Here is an 18,448-nt window from a genome sequence, read left to right on the forward strand (position 1 = left end):
TTATTATTATTATTATTATTATTATTATTATCATTATTATTATTATTATTATTATTATTATTATTATTATCATTATTATTATTATTATTATTGTTATTATTATTATTAGTAGTAGTAGTAGTACTAACAGTAGTACTAGTAGCAGCAGTTGTTTTTTTAGTGAGGAGAGTGTATTAGGCAAGGCATAAACTGTTCGTGGGGTTTTTATCACATTTTTAATCACATATGTAATTATTATTTATGAGGTTTTACAGATGATCTTCAGAGTTAGTAGGTAGTGCCTTTAACAAGCACTTCTGCCACATAAATGAACATTTTCAAATAATACAAGATCATTTTGCCAGTATTTTCATAATTTTCATGAGTGCGTTTTAATAATTTTCAATGCTTTAGCCGTTTCAATATTAGAACTCGCATATCTTAAGGTATTACCTTTTACTCATGTTTCATATCATCCTCAAAAACTACTTGCTTTATTAATACATTTAGTAATGGAACTATGTATTTTATTGTATATTCCAGTTTTATAGTGCATTTTATCAGAAAAGCGGAGATAGTACATGAGTCATCACCTGTAATGATTTCCAACCGTTTGAAGTTCATGGACAGTCACACCATGAGCAGTCTGCTCATAAAGTGTGTTTGTCCTTGTTTTCGTTACACTTGAGTGACGAAATTCGTAACTAAGATGACCAGTCAGACCAATCGGACACGATTAGATGTAAGGTTCTGCAGCTGATTACCCATATCTAACCAGACACCTGCCTGCTCGTTTTCTTCCTTTGGAGACTTACATAGGTAGTCAAACTGACATATGGTACGCAAGGCAGAGTAGGCTCCTCTAGGGATCATGATACCAAAAGTCCGTTGGCCACCGACTTAAATTCTAACACTTGGTGAAATAAAGATACTTTCTAACAGTTTTCAAAATTCATGTCACGCATTGTCATATAGATAGCGATGTTTGATTGTCAATTAGCCAACGATGGAACTAAGTGTCAGTTAGCCAAGGATTGAACTAAGTACTGCGTTGCAATTAAGAGAGATACCTCTGCTGGAGCTAAACAGAGGTAAGAGTTATCCAGTCATTACTTATATCGACACACACCCTATTTTGAAGCAGTGTCAAAACTCACATTTACCGATAGGACGCAGTGGCATCACAGCCACAAAACATACGGTTTACACTGATCAACATCTAGTTACTCGGACTGTTTTTTGTGTTGAAAATCCTATCATTTTCATTTGTGACAAAGAACAAAGATAAAAACCATGAAAAAATCCATTTTCACTGATTCTCTTTTTTCATTACGTTTGTTTTAAACAAAATCCTTATTTACTACTCTGATTGGGCAAATCAACTTCCCGCTATAATGTACATCCAGTCGGCTACTCAACTAGGGGGTGGTTATCCCCAGAGGCCGAGTGGTCTAAGGCGCTCGTTTTTACAAATTACTGAGATGTCGCTTCTGCCCGCATGGGTTTTAGTCTAGGGCTCGTCCAACAATGGTATGTGCCAAGGATTGACGATATCTTCCCGTAGATCGCTAGTTCTTCTCAGGGATATTCCAAGGTTCTTCCTCCATCAAATATAAAGGCCTTCATGCACAACTTATCATGTGCTGAAAAATGACGTTTAGCCTAAAACAACAACTATTCGGTATGTGTTCGCCACTTGTCTCACAGGTGATGCCCTCATCAGTAACTATGTTACTAAACACCGTACAACGTTATTAAGTTGTATGTGGACCTGTCCTTACTAGTGTTCAGAGGTGGTTTTTTGTTGTTATAATTTGGAGAATTTTACATGCAACACAAACTTTTATGATTTATTTCATAACAAAGTCAGCATCCTCTCCTATCTGACAAATAATCAATTGTACTTTAACAGGAAATTTGTAATATACCTTTAAGAGAATCTTGATATATATAAGATATTTTGTTCATTCTTAAGTAAATATTTGTTTTATGGTGGCAAGAATTATAACAAATAAAAATATAATCTTTTCCAGTAATATTATATTTTATGTTTCTGATTAATTTGCAAAATGTTTTCAATTATGCATATAACATTATTTTAAAGAAATCGTAAAAATACACAATATGATCTGGACATGAATTAACATAATCACACATGTTGTCAAGTAAAGCTGTGTACAGCGAAAAAATTCAGAACGTTCTGTTACACGTACCAAGGTATATCGCAATTATATGAGGGACCAAGAATTTTATGTTATGGGGCAGGGGCTGACACTTTTATGTTTCATTTCTGTCGGTCAGTAGTTGGAAAAATATTTTCCTCTGATTTATAGCAACATAACACCATATTTTATCCATGATATTATTTGGAAACAAATATTAATTATCTTAACAAAAGAAAAGAAAATATTTCAGCTCAAAATAACGTCACTGTTCTACCCTCCCATTCCGAAAATTAAATAGCCAAAACCTTTTAGGACATCAATTTGTTATGTGTAATTATTGTATAGGTTGCAATCTAAAAGATGTAACTAAAGTGGGATGCATGATTAAGCTTACAATATAGCTGATATTGTCAAACACATCATGCTGAGATACGAGGGCCTATGAAAAATAATAGAAAATATGTAGTTTAGCTGATAAATTTACGTAAAGTTCAGACAGGAAATAAATTGCGCTCCTGAAAATTGTGGGACGATTAGCACTCTTACAAAGGAATACATATACTGAACATATTCATATACGCTAATAAATAATTAACACATGACAAGTTTTTTTTTATTTTTCAAATCCGAAATTTTTGCGAGATTTAGATTTGACTCTAATATATTTCACAACATTCCGTTTGGCCACTGCATTGGTATACATAACAAGTGTCAAACAGGTGATTAGAGAAGCATAAATATATAGTATAACCTTGCCTATAGTCTTGACTTGGCTCCCTAAGTATTTTTCACTTAGTATGTTTTTTTAACTTTCAGCACAAAATTTCGGCAGCAAAGTACTTGGTCTTTCCTTTTCTATCATGAGTTTTGTCAATTAGAACTACCAGTTTCATATGAGAACTTAATGTCAAACATTTTGTCCAAAATATTGTTGTTAATCTCAGATAGTTCTAATTTCTCAGTGGCGGGTAGGATACCGTGACATACTTATAAGCTCCTCGTCTCTACCTATGGTACTCTCCCATTATCCCCAGCAGCAAAATCGCCATTTTCACCCAAGATTAAAATTACAAGCGCGTGTTCACATTTTTGATCATCAATTTGTATTCATAAGTGGACTATTCTTGGATATTTCAAGCTGTAAATAGCGGAAGGATACGGCGTAGGGTTGTCGGTCAGGAATTAAACATGTGGTAAAGTAGTGTTTTTCTTCAAATGTGGTGCATTTATAACCATGCCATGAATCGTGACATGACTCACTGAGTCCTTCCTTGAATGTTTAAAAATTGTAATACAATATTTCAGCAGCAATGTACATGCTCTCTCTCTCTCTCTCTCTCTCTCTCTCTGATGTTTGCTGTGTACACCAGCTTCATCTGAAAAATCAATGTCAAACATTCTGTCCAAGAGATTGTTGTTACCTCAGCTAACCCCTAATTCCTCGGCCTATATACCGTGAAATGCACATAAACTTCTTGTCGCTCCTTATGGTACTCTCCCATCATCCACATAAAAAGCGTCCATTTTTACCAAATATGACTGCATTTCTTTCAATTACAAATATGTGTTGGCAATTTTGAATAATTTAAAATGCACAGCAATAAATCATTCCAGATAATTTATAAGTAGAATATTATTTAATAATTCAAATTTGTAAAAGTAGTTCCAGGCTGTGTGTGCGATACAGTATTTTAGGTGTGCGATACAGAGTCACAGCCTGAATATCTCTATCGCACGCCATATCAGCCATGTAATATTAAATGGGTATGCAATACAATTATATTTGTAATATTCACCATTAATGTGTCACATATGTTACCATTTTGTAAAAAAAACACGTCAATTTGTTGAGCGATTGTGTCGCGAATAATAAGTACACGATGTTATTATAATTAAATCGTAACAAAATTCCTCGGGAATTTCCGTACATTACTTATTGATGGAAACAATCGAAGTACCGGTACAGTGAAAAAAGTACCCTGATAAGCACCACCGGATTAAAATACCGCGGTACACCGGTATGCCGGTGTAACAGGCAATAGTATACCCCCAGTCCAGAGTATACATGGGGTTAAAGCGGTCTAGCTAGATTATACTTGGGTATATTATGGCCTGGGCCAATTTATACCCCTGTGGTATATTATGGCCTAGGCCAATTCATACCCCTCAGGCCAAATTATACCCCCATGATATCAATAGTGTTGAGTGATATACACAAGAATTACTTACTTTTTCAACATTTTATTGAGGATTCAGCTTTGTCAGGTAGGTTAAGTGACATGTTTCAGTCGTACTCGTAGTCTGTCAAGGTATATACATACAAGATAAGATTATATATATATATATATATATATATATATATATATATATATATATATATATATATATATATATATATATATATATATATATATATATATATATATGCACTCGTCATGTCCAGAGACAGTGTTAATCATGTGGTACACTGTCGTTGTAGTGTCAATGCATAACAATTTGAGCTTTTTGTGGAAAACTTGAAGGAGTCAAGACTCATGATACAATATATACCTCACATTCTTCCAGTCCAATTGTATTGATTAACTATTATATTTCCAACACTCCCATCAATATGTTCTAGTTTTTAAATCACAATGGTATTCTTATTTCTTTAAGCTGAAGCTAAAACATACCTCAATAAACTCAGAAAAGGCGGTGATGATTGTTGTTCATGTTTTCCTGCTACAAGTAAAGACCAGAACGATAAGTAAATATTAATTTAATATACAAGTGGGGCATATTCTGGCCTGAAGGGGTATGGTCTGGCCCAGGCTATTTTAAACCCCCGGGCATAGTTTAGCCTAGGACACTTTATCCCCCGGAGTATACTCTGGCCTGGGCCAAACTATACCCGGGTTTAATCTGGGCAGGGGTTAATTTGGCCTGCTACACCGATAATACCGGTCACCTCTATGTCAAAAGTCTTCCTTATTTTAACCATGGCAAAAGACTTCAATTCGTAGTTTTGTTGTCTATGTCTGAACAAAATGGTCCATACATCAAACTCCTCCGCTCCCCCACACCTCTTTTGCCTTGTACAATTTGTACCGTTATGCTTCTAGTAACCAGAGCAGACGTGTTTTTCCACAACAATCATTCCTTCTTAATACCGACAACGTAGCCACATGAGTTCCATTATCCATAGGCGAATCCATGGATCTAAACCAATATTTTGATATTTGTAACTCGTAACTCGTCACCATGTTGCGATTAACTGTTTGACACTTGTTTCTTGCAGAATAGCCATATTTTATGCTGCATTGTTTATTTAATGTGTTATATTTGTAATGGCATCACTGATCCCCGCATTCCAATATTACTGAGCGCGAGTTGGTGGTGTTCACGATTACATTTCCGCAATCGGAGACATTTGTTGACTCCGCTGAGTATGCTTGTTTAAACATCTGAAGTTCTCCGAAGGTGTGGAGAGGACAAATTAGGTCATGCTATCTTCAGAGTTCAGACGCACAACATTTACGCCAGGATTCGTCTGCTTCTTTTCTAAATACATATTCGCACGTACAATAAAATATTGGAATTGAGATTTGTATTGTAAGGTAAATTTAACAACCATAACAAACATTTTTTCAGGTAAAATCAATTGTTAAGGTGTCACTTTCGTACATTTTGGACTTTACCAGATTTTTAGTCGTCCAGATTTTGGATATACCCAGATTTAGAGTTTGTCTAGATTTTGAGTCACAGAGAGATTCTAACATGTATCAAATAATTCTAAGAAATAATATTGAAAAATATGAATAATTAAAGAAATATACGTTGTATTTCTTTAAAACAGTTATAAGGTTAGTTTCTTAAGATTTTGGCATTTTCAAGGTAACACAAATGACAGATTTCCATAGTTTATTTTGCCATGATGTTGGAATCTCTTTAAACACCTAATTGTTAGAGTCTTCATAAAAATAGGTTACATAAGTCATCACTTAAGTGATCACATAAGTCATCAAATAAGTCATCACATAATAAATTGAATCTTGATATATAAACAATATTATTCATTTAACCAAATTTAATTTAGAAAAGTAAAATTTAAAATAAATCTGTTGTTTTTAAGCACACAAGAAATGTTAATGTACTCAGTTTATTTTGTATGAAAAACTGCTATATAGTATTTAATTAAAATAAGTATTGTTGTATTTAAATGAAATTGTGATGATGTAAATATGAGAAAAAGAAGAGAGGGCATAATAAAAAGTCAAACTAAATTTACACTTTTAAATTAATGTATAACATCATACAGAACTTACATTTCTTATTCGTTGTCTCGAATGTTCTTTCTAGGCATTATCATACAAACGTACGAGTACCAACACAACATTTGTACCCTCTGTTCAACTCAAGTCAGTACCAGGATGTGTTATTATGTATACACACTACTAACAAGAGGGATCACGTGACGTCGAATTTATTTTAATACCAGACAAACCAGGTTCGGGTCAGGTCAAGTGTGTGTGTGTGTGTGTGTGTGTGTGTGTGTGTGTGTTCAAAATTTCAAAAGGGCCCTGACTTTCCTTGAAAGGGCACCAAAGCAAAAGTCCGCGTGTATTTACTCAAAGTGTGCATAATAGCCAGTGCACAAGAATAAAGCGATTGTAAAATTTAAAGTGACGAATGACTGTACGTGTGTTTGTGTGTGTGTACGTTTTATGTGTGTTTATATTTTAGCTTGAGTGAAGGTTTCCAGACAACCTGGAACTCACCCACCTACCCACATCCGGTCCTGCAAACAGCGTCTCATAGTGCAGCGTGAATAGTACATGGCCTCCTACACATCTTGAACGACCGTTGGTGATATTACTAAATATAAACAGATAGCAAACAAGGTTTCACAAAAGCATACAACAATGTAACGTGTACTGTTATAGGGCCAGTGAGTGGGTGAGAACTTGGCACTTGCCTTTCAAGTTATTCATTCACTGTTAATTAGGGGACCCTAGCGGCCGAGTGTTAATTAGGTCTAAATCAACTGCAACGTGGCATGTAGCACTGACAAATCTGAGAAGACCTGCATTGTATATTGGATTACCTCCCTTTCATGCAAGCTACATATATTACGGGAAACTGATCCCCATATCTGTATTCTCTTTCTACACGGAAGTAAAATAATCAGTTCAGTACAGGGACAGGATTCAGTTGGAGTGTTTAATTCAAGTTACCTTCCGCAACTGCATTATCGGTAAGCCCGGAGTAACCGTAGGCGAAGTTATGCAAGCACATTACAGTTCAGACAAACTGTCCTCATGTTAGGATACCAAATTTTCATGTCCTTGTTCACGTCATCCAGCTGAACCAACTGAAAGCAGGTTAGTCAGAATGTAATATGTACGCATTCATGCATATATGCATTTAGATCTGTGTTTGATGTTTTTATATACAGGTAGTTTCCGCGCATTACCCTGGTGATTAGTTTTCAGTGTTTTACGGCACATCACCATGTCCAGGTCATATGGAGTTAATGAGAAGAAAATATCGTGCCAAAATACACACCGCAGCAGCTAATCAGGGCTGATACCATGACACGATTCGAGAAACCCTTATGATCGTGACCCTGACATAGCTAACAGCTAGCTAACTCTTTAGTCCGAGTTTCCTCTAACCCTTGTCACACCTTTTTTGATATATGGACATTTGTGTTGGGGTGTAGGGTCAGAGCCAATTCCCTATCGAAAAGTTGGAATTCGTTGACATCATTTGGTGTCGGCATGGGGTAGCCGCTTACTAGCCGGCCTAGCAAACTTTAACGAACTTTCACCGAGATTTACCTGGATGAAATCGATAGGAATATGAATTATTTTTCTCAGATATTGCGAGTAGATCACTCTGATCCGACAGCCCAACATAAACGTCCAAATATCAAAAATGGGGTGGCAAGGGTTAGAGGAAACTCGGACTAGCTAACTCTTATGTTTTCAGAGATCTGATTTATGCCTCACACAATTCTTCTCCAGTATTCAGCATCATTCTAGACAGCAAAAGTTGGATCTTTCACCGCTACCCACACTTGATGGATATTCCTTAATATTACATTTTTGTATTACTCCTATTAAAATATTCTTGTCACTGTCACAAATAAGCATTATTTTGCCATTTTTAGTATTGAAATTGTGATATGCCACTTTTTATCCCAGTCTGATTAAAATCAGATTTTCACAGTCTGACGTGCAGATCTGTCATACACAGAAAACAGTTCGTGATTTGGTGATTTTTAGAATCCCAGTCCATTTATTGTTAGTATCCTATCATACAAAGCATTGTAAGGTGTTAGTAATTGTATGTTCTGAATGACGTATATCACGTTCAGAAATTGTAAACTTACGATTTGATTGGTGAACCTCAAGGTCAACAGAAGATGCCCTCTTACCGGTGTCCATCAGATCTCCACACAGGACCGGAGATCTGTTTTAATCAGATTGCTTCGTATCCATATTTAAAAGGATTAGAACACGCAATTACTAGCCATAAATGCAGTTGTCTGTTGATATATGTAAAACAGATACCCAGAATAATTATCCTGACACTATGTGCGTCGTAAGAGTCGTAAATATAATACACGTATTATTTTCTTACGCCGCGAACTTTGTCTGGAGCAAACACAACAGTGTGACTATATCCAGTATCCAATACATACATTGATGGTTCCTGAGATTGTGCTTGGCAGAATTGCTATAGTCTTAACAAAGACGATCTCGTTATATTCGATAACAGATCAGACACATTGTAGCTTATACAAAACACTGGGATTGTTTTACTAAATTAAATGAAATAATGATTCAAAAAAGAAAATGAGGATTTTATCGTAGCACAATGGGTGGGAGTTATTGCATTGTTGCCAAAGAAAATTAATTTTGGGAATTATTGAAAACTAGAAGACTTATTAAATATTTCCAATAAAATAGCCTCATTCAATATAGGTATCATAGTAAATAAAAATATGTGCGAAAGTAATCCACGAAATTCACAAAGGCTTTTGCGAAGGGTATGTATCTTTAGTGGCAGTCCACATAAGCATGGCAGATAGGACCTAATATCGGGCGTTCCCTGTCAACGATTAGAACCGTGGGAAGCAGAAAACAATTGCGAAAGCAGCCGACAAGAACACAGGGTCCAATCTGCTGAAATATGGGAAGGAGTAGTGTCCACCATTATGGTCTGTCATTCGCATGCAAAGGAATGTTCTGTCAGATATCTGTCTAATAATGTTACATTTATTTCATGTATGTGTGTCCCCGATATTTCCGTTGATGACTATAATTATCTTAAGCGAAGACTTACCTTTTTTAACATGCATGATGACATACACAGGTCGGGGTACATAATTATGAGTCATGTTAATTGACATTAAGCCTAGTTTAATTTACTTTGCAAACTTAGAACTTCTGAAGTGATTCTTGAAGGCCAAAGACCTCCCCAATATACTAAATTCATATCCAGCCCAGGCATTTAGCCCTTTATAACATCCACATATTAAACAGATATTAGATGCGGCAGTCCTGAAAAAAGAGAGTGTGTTTAAATCTTTTGAGTGAAATTAGGGTCTTTTATGTTTGATATATCGCACCTACAACTACACAACAAGGAAGGATTAACACATTCTAGTTTGAAAATCTGCCCAAAAGCAATTGAAAGTTCGATTTATTACGTGAAACTTGTACGTAAACAGAACTATTTAATATTTTTTTTATATCAACTGGTATTCCCACCTCACATTGAAGTCTTATTAGGCTGATAATAGGGGTGATGTCAACACTGTAGAAAAATAACACATAGATCAATTATGTGTGGTAAATAATTTTAATGAAATTATCTCGTTGCATTAACTTATCTTTATTCCGTCTAATATATTATATTATTATATGAATACCTTTATTCAATCCAGGAAGTCATATTATTATTAAAGGCCTTTATTCAGTCTAGTATATGATGTTATTATTTGAACGAATTTATTCAGCACAGTATGCCATGTTATTTTTAATATCCTTGTTTAGTCGATACGTCATATTATTATTATAACACTTTTTTCTAGTATCGCCATCTTTGAATCTATCATGGGTGGTTGTATGTCATCAGTGCCATCAATGACGGATGATGAGGAAAGTGAGCCTTTTATCCAACAGGTAAATATAGGTAATTGTTGAGAATTGCCAAGGTTTTAACAGCGTTATTAGTATATTTTATATCTTCTATTACATATATTTTCTCAAAAGAAAATTTATCTATCAGTTGAAAATATTATTTTGAAGTGAATATTTTAAACTGCACCTCTTATCTATTATGGTTTCAAAAGTGTTACAACTAAATATCGGTAATATTACATTTGATGCTAACCATATTTCTAGAAGCGAAACCATAGATCAGACATTTGGCTACCCTTCTGGTATAAAACAAATATAACAACGGACTTGATATCTCTCGTTTCCAGAAAGATATCCCATTGATTGGTCTAATATAATATTTCATAAGAGATTGAACTGATATAAGACTTTATATTTCAAATTGCAGGATCATTCAGAGACTCTTGCACATATGTGAGTAAAATTAATCTTTATTTATGTTAACCTAATTTATCAGTTTATGAGAATGATTAATAATTGTACAGCCTTTAAACGTCTTTTATTCTGCATATCGTTGAAGACCGCGTTATTCGTAATGTACTGATTGATACATACGTTACAAATTCCCAGATAAATATAAAACACAATGCTCCCATTAGTAGGTATGGGTCGCAAGACGCATATTGTCTCAGCCGTGTTAAAATGGTGAATAAATAAGGAAAACAAAACGAGGAAAACATATAAGAATTACGAAGCATATTATCTAATAAGATGTTATTACTTTCTGAGATTTGTTTGCCCATGTAGATGAAATGACACATACTGTTATGGTCATTTTGCTTTTCAAAAACACTACGTACACGAGACTGTATCAATTCCAGTTGACAAAACATATACTATTTTGTTTGTTTATTAAATAGAATATGTCTGCTAACGAATTCGAACAATGCAAATAAGTTAATGAACTCAATGAAAATTATATTAAAATTTCATATATCAGTTAAAATACAATGAGACGCTTGATAGGGCAATGTAATCATAAAAGTGAGCTGTTGGAAGTAAAAGAGTAGGAAATAAGAGTCTTTTTATGATCCGTATCATTTCTTGTTTAGGAGCGATTTGAGGAATTAGGTAAACATGTATCGAAGCGAAATCGAAATATTTAACAAACAGCTGAACCAAGAGCACGATGCAATATAAAAAGAACAATAGTTTGTATCTACACCCTCAAGCATGTACATAAGACACACATTTATATATTTTACCTGTATACACAAATACCAAATAATCACATACTTAGGTAATTTAAAAATTACTTTTGGGATTATACAGAAGTTTTAAAATGACCAAGACATAAGAAAGCTAGGGTGAAGATTTTTATGGAATTTTCGTTTACCCAGTGAAAAAGAGACATCGATTGTTTAAACTGAAACAAAATAACATATTTCCAGGAAAACGTTTGGAATTTTAATATTCGTGTTATATAAACTCCATGGTAACTTTCTGTTTTGTCCTCGGCAGATTATTGTATTCTCTGCAGTCTTAAGAATATAAATTTTAAATATCGGTAAAACGGCATGTAACAATACACCGTATCATCACAAAAATCTTTGAAAGTAGTTCTCACCCTTTCGTTTGACGTGAATGTAGCATGAATTTGAAATGGGGAAGCATTCGATTTTTCGTTGGAGCAATATGAATTATTGCATAATAGACCCAACCACACAACGTCAAAATCTGAAACTTCCAGAGCAATTAGCATAACTTGCGTGAACTTAATTAACAATCCAAGTCAAAACAAAAAATTAAAAACTAAAATATATTTTATGAATGGTACCAACTGAATTTAAAACATTATCTTAATATTCACTACTGTGCATGGCTGCACTGAAATGAATGCGAGAACGTCGGTAGGTTATTTTTTGCTGTTCTTCTCAACGTTTGTATTGTGAGGCATATGCTATGTTTCTTAATTTATATACGTAGATAAGTGAGCCTAAAAATGGATGTATTAGTAGTTGCTAGAGAGAAAGGAAGGTATAGTAAGAAAGGATAGGATGTTTTCTCAATCGTACGCTAATGTGTGTGTGTGTGTGTGTGTGTGCGTGTGTGTGTAATTTGGATTTTTAACGTAGCTTTAACAATTTTTCGCGCACGCCAATAAAAATCTTTAAATGAATTGCCAGATTTGTATAACATAATATGTCAATGGTATTGTCATATCAGTCTTCTTCTGATATTAATAACTGCAATATTTTTAAATCTGTTAAATCACTTAACCTAGCTGACAAACCTAGCCACGTTAATTATTAAACGAATTTAGCCTTTATTACAGAAATACTGATGGTCAAGAACAGGAGATAGCGCAGTTGAAATCTATAATATCCGGCTTTGAAAAACAAGTCGAGGAACTGAAGACAGAAAAGCAGTCACTTTCCACCAGGTTGTATCCAGTATTTACAACAAAATCTACCTCAGCATACAATTTAAAACTATTCCTGTTAAGGGCAATACATTTTATTTCATTTTGAATTTTTCGCTTCCTAGTTTCTCTCAATAAAATGACACGCTGTAGTTAAATGAAATTATTTTAGGTCCAGTGAGTACCGTTAGTAGAAAGCGTCATTTTAGTTTCCAGAATATGATTATCTACTTTGTTCAATACTCTTCTAAGTATGCCAGTCTTTCAGGACCACATAACATAAAGGTTGGCAAAAGTTACAATAAATAATATTTTTAGAACACGAAACAATATATACATGTCAATCAGTATCAAAGATTATATAGCTACTTGGTCTTTAGCGTGTTTATAGACCCATTACCTTTGTTTACACATATCATTTATGTTACTCTCCAGCATTTAGTTAGACTGTTCCGGTGGCCTAGTGGTAAGAGCGACCGCTCCGGATGCGGGATGTCGTGGGTTCGAACCCCGGCCGAGTCATACCAAAGACTTCTAAAAATGGTACTAACAGCTGTCTCGCTAGGCGCTCAGTATTAATAGGTTAGTGTTAAGACTGGTCGGCCTGGTGTCAGGATAACGTGACTGGGTGGGACACCATGCTACATGTCTGCGGCATGATGCCCCAGTGCTAGACATCACTTTAAACTGCCATACTGCAGATACCGTAGCGATATGGCAGGAATCTTGTTAAAGATACGTTAAAAATATAAATATCACACACACACACACACACACACACACACACACACACACACACAACAACAACAACAACAACAAAACACCACCCACACACCAGCATTCATTTATGCGACATCATGAAATGTTGCAAGTGAAAAGGTCAAGACACTGTGAATTAAAAGATCGCTTTCTAATCCTGTTATCTCTGCCTCTCTCTCGCTCTCTCTGATTTCAAAGAAACTTTGAAATATCGCATACAATTCTAAACAACTGTTGTTGTGGTATTCCAGGCTCAGTCAGATATGCTCCGTGAAGCTTACGGACGGTAACCCTAACTTTGCGGACCTCAGTGACCCCAATCGTCCAGACAAACTGGCAGAACAATTTTCAGAACTTTACGATAACCAGTGGACTGATAGTTTTCAAGTGCTGTGTGAACGCTTAGGCCTCTCGGAGGAGGACGCCATACAGGATTTGCTGAAGATAATTTTGGTAAAAATTATAAAACATTATATATCCCTAAAAATGTCTCTTACACGAAGTCTCTTTTATAATATGTGTTTGAAAATATACACAAATGTTATGTTAGAAACAAGACTGATATGCATATACTATTGTTATCGGATTTACCCATTCCAACTGTAGAAATAGTGTCACAGGGATTTAGAAAAGTTACATTCATCTTTTACCATTCTTACACCGCTCCGATATTTACTCATCCTAATGAATTATTTTGTTATCCTTTACGTTGAAGATTTAGATCTAAAAAGCAAAATCTCAGTTTTGGCCATCTTCCTATGCTAAATGTTGTGATCTGCCTCGTTCGACACCAACACTTTGCATTCGTAGGTAGCTGCAACTGTATCTGCTGATCCTTTCCATTGCTGGATGCAGCCGAGAGACACTTTTCCAGTCAGATCTTGTTTTTCTTCTTTTAAATTGTTACAAATAACCATAGTGGCCTTGTTACAAAACAATACATGTATCTCGCAACTTTCCCCAGTTGACGTATTTGAAGCAGCTTATAATTTCGAGTCGATGTCTGTGGACGTTGGGGAAATCTCCTTATTGAGTACCTAACATGTCAAGTAACGAGCTCTCTTTTTGCATTTTCGCAGGGTAATTTGCTTTCTGGCATTTCTCTCTCTCACTCTTATTTTGCCTTTATTTGGAATTTTGTCACACACAAATTAAAATGGCAAAGGAACTGACGCTGGACATATGTGTTTCTTAACGAAGTTAGGGAAAAACGAGGATTCAGGCAATACAAAATTAGTTAAGGCTTTATATATAGCGTTTTTTTCTTTTCTTCAGACGGTGTACAATTTATGTATACATGAAGTGGAATACCAAAATAAGAAACTTGGGAAAGCTCTATCTTTGTTTACTGGAGTGAAGGTATGTTATGACATACGACGTGGTTTGAAAGGAAAAATGGGCTAATTACTTCACTCTGTCTCGAGTTATTTAAAACTTCTTTTCAATTGTTTTTTTCTAGAATTCTTCATTATACAAAGATAAAATGTAATTATTCGTTCCAAGAGATCATGATTAGGTATAAAGATGTATGCAATTATACATTTTACACAAGTATCAATTTGTTTTTCTGTATTATGTTAGCTAGTCCCAACGTTCGAAAGATTGGGAGCACAAAAGTGAATAAAATGCAAGAAAACATGTCCCTTGCAGGTATTCAGACATTCCTGGTAACAGATAAAGCATAGCAAGGAGCCATTATTGTATATATAGTAACCTTCGTGCTATAGTTGAGTTTAGTGTACATATGACATTGTTAGAACAATCCATATATAGTCAGTCTAGTAGCACAATATTTCTCACCCTGGAATGTTTAACAAAATACAAATGGTGACTTTACGGTGAAACAGTCCTTAATTTTATGCCTATTCTGTTATAATTCAGCTTAAATATGGTGCCATTTATTTATATCCTCTGGGAGATTTTTGCCTTTAGTTTGCTCTGTTGCAACCTTTGTCCATATTTCCGAAGAGAATACAATTTACTTGTGATAGTTTACTTAAACCTCTCCTTTATGTTTAATGAAACTGTAAATGAAATAATTTCTAGGACATGGATCAAGAAAACGAAACTGTCCTTCAAGAGTCATTGCATAATCTACGCAGCTTTAGAGCCAAGAAGTATAACCTTGCCACAGAACCCTTTAAAAGAGTAAGTAAACAGAGAATCTTACATAAATGTTGTCATTCATTAAAAATATATTAAGCAAGGACGGTTTTTTCTTTCATTTTTGAACACAAAGTTTTAAGTCTTTTAGTGACATTTTTATGTTTGACGAACAGACGTTATGTCTTGATTTGCTGCTTAAGAATGTTGACAACTTTATATACCCTGTGTAAACTCATTGATACTCTGCTTTTCATGAGTAACTATGTGCATTTGCAATCAAAGAATATCGGCAGAAAACTCTAAGACAGCTAACAATACACTTACCGCAGATTCTGCATAGCTTTATATATTATCATGTGGAAGCCCGACTATAAATCCTAGTAGAAACATCCATTATAGATAACTGCAAAAAGTGCTATCCCATATATAATACTATAGGGTAGAAATACCTGTGTGTGATTTGGATTACAAACACACCAGTAGTTACGTATACCTTTGTGTTTTACAGAAAATAGGAGATTCCTTGCAAAGCACTATTGGTTCCGACGTATGCATTGTCTGTGAATATTACATTGCAGAGTGCATTAAAATTTGCTGGCAGATGTGCGTCAAGTTCCCGTCGATGCACATTTCAGCGGAAACAAAAGAAGATTTCGACCACGACTTGTATACAAGCTATACCAAATCTGGAAAAAATGTGTCTTACGTGGTTTGGCCTGTTTTGTTTCAATATGAACAAGGTCCAATAATTAAAAGGGGAATAGCACAGGGAATCAACTAAAACTTAACATTTCTCAGAGCGAGAGAGAGAGAGAGAGAGAGAGAGAGGATATTTTATTTTCCTATGATAATATCAGATATATTTCTTCGTGTGGTGCAACAAAATGTAATATTGTTCCATTTGACAAAGCCGGAACGAGCCGACCAAGGATACAATCTATGTAAAAACGAATGAATAGATTATCCAACCTGCATGATACAATTCTTTCAGAATATATAATTTCCATCTATATTATTACTCATCCTCATGTGTGATAAAGGGTTAGCACTTTCTAATCGGTTCGGTGTATATATGTACCTATCTATATTAAGTTCTGTATGACTTGAATTATGTCACAGCAATTCGGAGCGTCTGTGTATTAGATGCGAGTTTAATTGCCAGGATTGCATGCGAGTTTGCCTGTTACACACATGCTCATATCAGCACCCATGTTCCATCCTTTCTAGTATAGATCGTCAAAGGAGCATGGAGGTCGTGGCAAATAGGCAAGGCGATTGGTGCTGAAACCCGCGGACCCAGATTCGAATCTCAGTAGGGACGAATGAAAACATACCTTAACATATATAATAATATACACACACGCTCTCTCTCTCCCTCTCTATCTGTATATATATATATATATATATATATATATATATATATATATATATATATATATATATATATATATATATATATATGTCCAATATTATGTAAATAATTGCATGGAAACACGTTCGCAATTTCTCGCTTCGTTTCCCAAGAACTGATAATCAGTTTTGCTTTTTTGAGCTGCTGCCTGAATCTCATATAATATTCCTTTTTACATTTACATAATGATTCAAACTCGACTGGTATAATTTATACTGAACGAAACAAAATTTTCGGCAACTAAGGGAATGTAAAGAATGTCAATTTCTCACTCCCTTATACGCATAGTTATATATTTTATCTTAGCATACTTTATAGTAGAAGTAGATAAATCCATTTTGATACAGAGTTACCTACTCTTTCAAAGTGTGGATATTTCAGATCAATTCACGCTCGTCTCCGTGCTTACTTGCAACGGATGTGAACTCATACAAAACATTGGTATAACTACTGATCTGTTTGTTGCAAGAGAGTCTTATAATGTGCGTTACATTTGTTTTGTTTGTGGATATCCTTCCGACAGAAGTGTTTACCTTCTTTCCTAAAACACAGTGTATCCTGTCTGTAATACTATGTTTACTCTCTCTAAGATACCTTCACAAAATAAAGAATCAGTTTCATTACATTTGAACACTCATTTCACTTAAGACTACTTACAATGAACAATTTAAATGTCGGTATAATTGAGACCATAGGCAGAATCTGATTGAAGATATCTTGGTCTTTTGCTATACTTTAAATGGCAAAAATCCCGAACCATGATCAGTTTCATTGGCAGAGGCATACATTACTGGCAATCAGCCCTTGCATCCATGTTTTCAATGTATATATACATACATACATATATATATATATATATATATATATATATATATATATATATATATATATATATATATATATATATATATATATATATATATATTGAATAGAGAAGCCAATGCACGCTTCATTCTAGATGGATCAATCAAATAAACAGGTAATATAAAACCATTATAAGAAATAAGAATATAAAGAGCTTCCCATCTGTGCAGAAAGTTTCAAATCCTTGGTGGAATAATTAGAAATAACTGCATTATACTGACATTTTTTTGATTTGTCTAAAATTATAATTCAACCACAACTGCGAAAGTTTAGTGAGATACTCGAAACTGAATTCAAAGATTTCTCTGTAACCGGTAGGTGTTCAATTATTTCAAACTATCAATCCATTATAACTTCCACCAGTACTACGTTTGGCTTCTGTTTGGCTCATTACTCATATTATATAATGCTGATTGTACTTCATTAAAATATTTAGAAGATGTCGTCAAAGATCTGAAAGGGGTTTGTAATATATGTAATAAACTATGTTGTCATGGACACGTGTTGTACTCATTGTTCCAGCACTCATCTCTCTATCTCTTATTCTTCATTTTCTTCTTCTTCGTCCTACATGTACGTGTTAATTTTTTTTCTAGGTCATGGCTCTATTGAAGTGTTTTAATATGTAGTTCAA

General features: G+C 34.6%; 1 protein-coding gene across 3 annotated transcripts; it reads left to right on the plus strand.

The window, feature by feature from the left end:
* The first annotated feature begins 7,098 nt into the window (after nucleotides 1-7,098).
* Nucleotides 7,099-18,312, plus strand: LOC149800342 (uncharacterized). Of its 3 annotated transcripts, none has more exons than XM_089959949.1 (8): nucleotides 7,105-7,377; nucleotides 10,225-10,315; nucleotides 10,701-10,726; nucleotides 12,588-12,695; nucleotides 13,685-13,886; nucleotides 14,709-14,792; nucleotides 15,480-15,581; nucleotides 16,048-18,312. In XM_089959949.1, the coding sequence occupies exons 2-8, from the start codon at nucleotides 10,247-10,249 to the stop codon at nucleotides 16,318-16,320; spliced, it is 864 nt and encodes a 287-aa protein (XP_089816075.1). In that variant the 5' UTR covers nucleotides 7,105-7,377; nucleotides 10,225-10,246; the 3' UTR covers nucleotides 16,321-18,312. The 3 variants fall into 3 exon arrangements, with proteins under 3 accessions (XP_089816076.1, XP_089816075.1, XP_089816074.1); XM_089959948.1 differs by having other exon boundaries at nucleotides 7,118-7,504; XM_089959950.1 differs by lacking the exon at nucleotides 14,709-14,792 and having other exon boundaries at nucleotides 7,099-7,504.
* Nucleotides 18,313-18,448: the final 136 nt, after the last annotated feature.

This window comes from Sinohyriopsis cumingii, chromosome 5 (assembly GCF_028554795.1).
Source record: "Sinohyriopsis cumingii isolate HCF-2022 chromosome 5, ASM2855479v2, whole genome shotgun sequence".
NCBI classification, from domain to species: domain Eukaryota; kingdom Metazoa; phylum Mollusca; class Bivalvia; order Unionida; family Unionidae; genus Sinohyriopsis; species Sinohyriopsis cumingii.

Coding starts and splice junctions, on each gene's coding strand:
- LOC149800342 (XM_089959949.1), top strand. CDS start 10,247: ATGGGTGGTTGTATGTCATCAGTGCCATCAATGACGGATGATGAGGAA. Junction 10,316..10,700: donor GTGAGCCTTTTATCCAACAG/GTAAATATAGGT, acceptor TTCAAATTGCAG/GATCATTCAGAGACTCTTGC. Junction 12,696..13,684: donor AAGCAGTCACTTTCCACCAG/GTTGTATCCAGT, acceptor GTGGTATTCCAG/GCTCAGTCAGATATGCTCCG.